The sequence below is a fragment of the Gavialis gangeticus genome, unplaced genomic scaffold (genome assembly GCF_001723915.1).
Source record: "Gavialis gangeticus isolate Ggan-Ray unplaced genomic scaffold, GavGan_comp1, whole genome shotgun sequence".
Classification (NCBI taxonomy): domain Eukaryota; kingdom Metazoa; phylum Chordata; order Crocodylia; family Gavialidae; genus Gavialis; species Gavialis gangeticus.
The window spans coordinates 12016738-12021161 of NW_017729008.1; the positions used below are offsets into that span (position 1 = coordinate 12016738).

The 4424-nt window shown below is 45.3% G+C and overlaps 1 protein-coding gene across 1 annotated transcript in view; it reads right to left on the reverse strand.

Moving 5' to 3' along the window:
* The window catches only part of ABCD2 (ATP binding cassette subfamily D member 2), a gene marked incomplete at its 5' end in the record, with an annotated part of 95793 nt that extends 91375 nt beyond the window's left edge, over positions 1-4418 (reverse strand). The window contains 2 exons of the mRNA XM_019509387.1: positions 1651-1831; positions 3837-4418. Coding sequence (XP_019364932.1) covers positions 1651-1831; positions 3837-4418 — 763 coding nt within the window. The remainder of the gene's footprint in view (positions 1-1650; positions 1832-3836) is intronic.
* Between the last annotated feature and the right edge of the window lie 6 nt (positions 4419-4424).

Genomic DNA, 4424 nt, shown 5'->3' on the forward strand with positions numbered 1-4424 from the left:
TTTTTTTTTTTTTTTTTTTTTTTTAAAACATCTCTAATAGCAGTAATATCAGGGCCTCATATCACCATTGCTGCCAGAAGATCTGGGCAGGATCTTTGAAAGATATGAATATTAGTGTCACATGGACCCATAACCTGAATTTCCTGTCCCCTTCTATACCCCAAACAAGGCAGAATATGCAGATTCCTAGATAGGTCAACACATAGTAGAATAAATAAATATAAATAAATGTGCATGTGTAAGGCCCCTACCACGTATTACATATATTATGCAAGGGGGGTGTAGGTTGTAGCTGTGTTGGTAAGGACATAGGCAGACAAGGTTCTTTGGGTGAATCTGATATCTTTTATTAGACCAACTTAAATAGTTGGAAAACAATTTTTAAGCAAGCTTTTGAGTTCAAAAACCCTTCATCAGGCTAAGGAAGTTTCAGCAGTTGGCACCAGAATGAATGCACACCGGAAATCTATCAAAGACAAGAATACCCAATTACATGTGGGGGCACATTTCTCACAAGAAAACCACTCTCTCTCCAATCTCTCAGTCCTGATCCTCAAAGGAAGTTTATAAAATGCTTCCCAGAGACAAGCCTATGAACTCTACGTCATCAACCTCCCGGATACTAAAAATCACGGACTAAATATAGACATTGGATTTATGACACATTATAACCTACCCGACAGCTGACTTCCCAGGTACTTCTCCACTATTCAGCCCCCTTCTCTCCCCCCCCCCCCAGCCTGTCTCTCACCCATTGACTCCTCAATCTACATCTTCACTGACTGCCTGTCTTGAATACAGCCCAGCCCAGCCTTTGGCTTCTTTACTATTCATTCTATCCAGGAAGAACACACATCAACTGCTGAAACTTCCTCAGCCTGACGAAGGGTTTTTGAACCCGAAAGCCTGCTTAAAAATTCTTTTCCAACTATTTAAGCTGGTCTAATAAAAGATATCAGATTCACCCAAAGAATCTTATCTGCCTATATATTATGCAATTAACTGGCCCATGATGTTAACTGCAATTAACATCAAGGAATAAGTTTAGACCAGCCACACATGCAAAGTAATTCACAAGCCATAAAGATGTCTGCCTAGCTTAAAAAGAGCCAACTGTATGTGGTTAGTGCTTGAAAACGTGCAACAACTTTATAGCTGGTTTCTATCTAGCTTTACCTTGAACATGTGGCAGAGCCTTGAAGTGCTCAAACAATAAGAGGAGGATCAGAGAAAAGCCAATAAAGGAATGAATAAACTAATGAATCAATCAATGAACAGTACTTAGTAACAAAGCAACATGTATTCCAAGAATCAGCATGCTTTTCCAACCTCACTTAGGGTATGACAGCTACAGCTAAGGTTACAATATTATATAACATGACCATTCAGGTCGTCCTGTAAACCTGTCACTTCAGAATTTATGAGGTTCAGCAGGTTTAAGTTCAAAGTAATGTTTTTTATCATTTTTGCTCTCAGCTGATTTGCTTTGTTTGTAATGTTTGAGACATGATAGGAGTAACATGAAGATGTGGTATATAGTTTCTGTACATTACAGCCATGTAGATAAAAGCAGTATTAAAGTGAGACACAATTTTATTTCTACTCTGAAGTTTTAACAGACATTTGAAATTAAAGTAAAAATGTTATTACCTCCATCTGCAAATCCAGTCGCAGTGATAATAGGCACAGCCACCATAATCAAGCCACAGCTGCTCCAGACATACTTCATCAGGAATTGCTCTACCATGATGTACCATAAACGTTTGGACAATATGAGGTTCATTTGGTCTGCCAAAGCCTTGTAACTTTTCTGTAGTTGTTTCATTTCTACCTATAGTTAAAAATGTAGATACTAACACAGTATGACATAAATATTCATACTTACAAAGTACACATACACACACACGATGCAATCCTACATCTACAGTTGAATTTAAATCTTTTTCTACATCTTGTAAAAGTGTGTGTGGTATTTATATAAAGTATCACCTTTCATATAGCCTATAGACTGAATTGCTGTCTACACTGAAGCCCCTTTGCAGTTCTGTACCCCTTATGATGCCATCTGACACACCTGGAGAACAATAACCGAGTCATAAGAGTTGTTCTTCACAATCCATGGAAGATTAATTAATGTTCATCACACAAAACAGTTCCTGTTCTTGGAACTCTATGAGCTGGGCAATGCTGGTGACTGATGTAGGGATTAAGTCTGCTAGTCTTACTCTGTCTCGCTCTCGTTTGCTCTGATGGGAGTTTTGCCTGAGTAAACCTATAGAACTGATATCTTGAACTGATGTTTAATAACATAGCAAGCTGGCTACAGAAAGTGATAATTTATACCATTTACCCAAGCAGCTTAATGAATTGCATGTGAAGTAGGATATAAAACAATCTGGCTGAAATAACATAGAAGTAGTGATGGGAGAAAAAAAAACCTGCTTAGTTTAGCTGCTGTTAATGCAGTGTGACAGCTTCAGCAGAGCCTTGCCATTATAAAGATGAGCTGCTCATGTTGCATTATGAATAACACTGACTGAAAAGAACAGTAACACTGCAGGCCATTTTTCACTGTTCACTTCCACATGAGGCAAAACTGTCCCCCCACCCGGAAAAAAAATCTCTCTTACCCACCCAAAAGATGTTCCTGTCAGAATTCCCATCAGATAAAATTTAGGCCTGTTCCTCACAACCAGATACTTTTTACATAACCCTGATTGCTGGGACACAGTGTTGCACTTCTGCTATTTTAAGGGTCTGCAGCCACCACTTCTTGACTTGGCTACCAAAACAGTGGCAAAGGTCACATTGCCTTCTGCCAGAGAGCAAAATTCACCTTTGCATTGCCTTGCAACACTGTTGCCTTTGCATAGCATCATTTATGAGTGAGGATTTCATCACCCTGAAAGCGCCTCTGCTAACACCAGTGAGGATAAGATTAATAAGAAAAAACAAATAATAAATGTATTATTAAATAAATCATAATTATGTAGCACGGGTGAGGCCACATCTGGAGTACTGTGTCCAGTTTTGGGCCCCCACTACGTAACGGATGTGGACAAATTGGAGAGAGCCTGGCAAAAGGCAACAAAAATGGTGAGGGGGCCAGGGGACCTGACTTACCAGAGACTGACAAAATTGTGCTTATTTATTTAATTAGACTGAGAGGGGATTTAATAGCAGCCTTCAACTATCTGAAGGGAGGTTCAAAAGTGGATGGAGCTGCACTCTTCTCAGCGGTGGCAGACGACAGAACGAGGAGCAACTGTCTCAAATTGCAACAAGGGAAGTTTAGGTTAGATATTAGGGAGACTTTTCTCACTAGGAGGATAGTAAAGCACTGGACCACGTTACCCAGAGAGGTGGTACAAGCTCCATCCTTTGGAGGTTTTATGACCCAGCTAAGACAAAGCTTTGACTGGGATGATCTAGTTGGGGATGCTCCTGCTTTGAGCAGGGGGCTGGATTAGATGACCTCCTGAGGTCCCTCCCAACCCTGGTTTGCTATGAAATGAAACAGAATGAATGAGAAGAGCCTGCCAGGGTTAAAAACAGAAGGCATTAGGAGAAGCTCCCTTTGGAGGAGCCTCTCAGGGAGGATGAAAGAGCCGTGGTGCAGCTCAGAGCCAGGAACGGGGCCGGTGGGGGGAGGGGGGGACACGGAAATCCTACAAGGCTGCTGCAGTGCTGGGTACTGTTTGCTTGTTTTTTACTGAAGACGTAAACAGGCTTCAGTGTCAGAGGAATTCAAGCCGCTGGGGTGGAGGGAGGGAGCTGACAGCCAGCAGATCCTATCTGCCCGCGCTGCAGCAGGGGCCGGTGCGCGGCCGCCCTACCTTGTGGCCGCGGTAGAAGGCGATCTCCTCCACGTTGGCCAGGATGCGGGCGTGGACGTAGCGCAGGTAGCCCTTCCGCTGCGCCTCCTCGGCCACCAGCCGGCCGAAGCGGGGCGAGCAGGCTTTGAGCACCCTGGCCGTGGCGTACACCACGAGGCCGGCCAGCAGCGTGGGGCCCACCGGGCTGGCGCCCCGCTCGCGCGCCGTGCGGATGAGCGCGTACGAGGTGAGCAGCACGTCCAGGATGGGCTTGGTGAGGTTGGAGTAGAGGTGCGCCACGGACTGCGCGAACAGCATGATGTCCTCGGTAAGCGACTGGTCGGGCGTGGGCAGGCGGCCGTCCATGCCGCTCACGCGGTAGTAGGTCTGCTGCGCGAAGTACGTCTCGTAGGCGCGCTCCACCAGGCGCGTGCGGAGCGCCAGGGCCAGCTTGCCCTCCAGGTAGCGGATGGCGCTGTTGACGAAGGTGGCGGGCACGGCGATGAGCAGCCAGCGCAGGAGCTGCAGCGCGAAGCGGCGCGGCTGCTTCTCCACGATGCTCTTGACGATCTTGCCGTCCAGCCGCGCCACGTAGATGGAGAGGAAGGT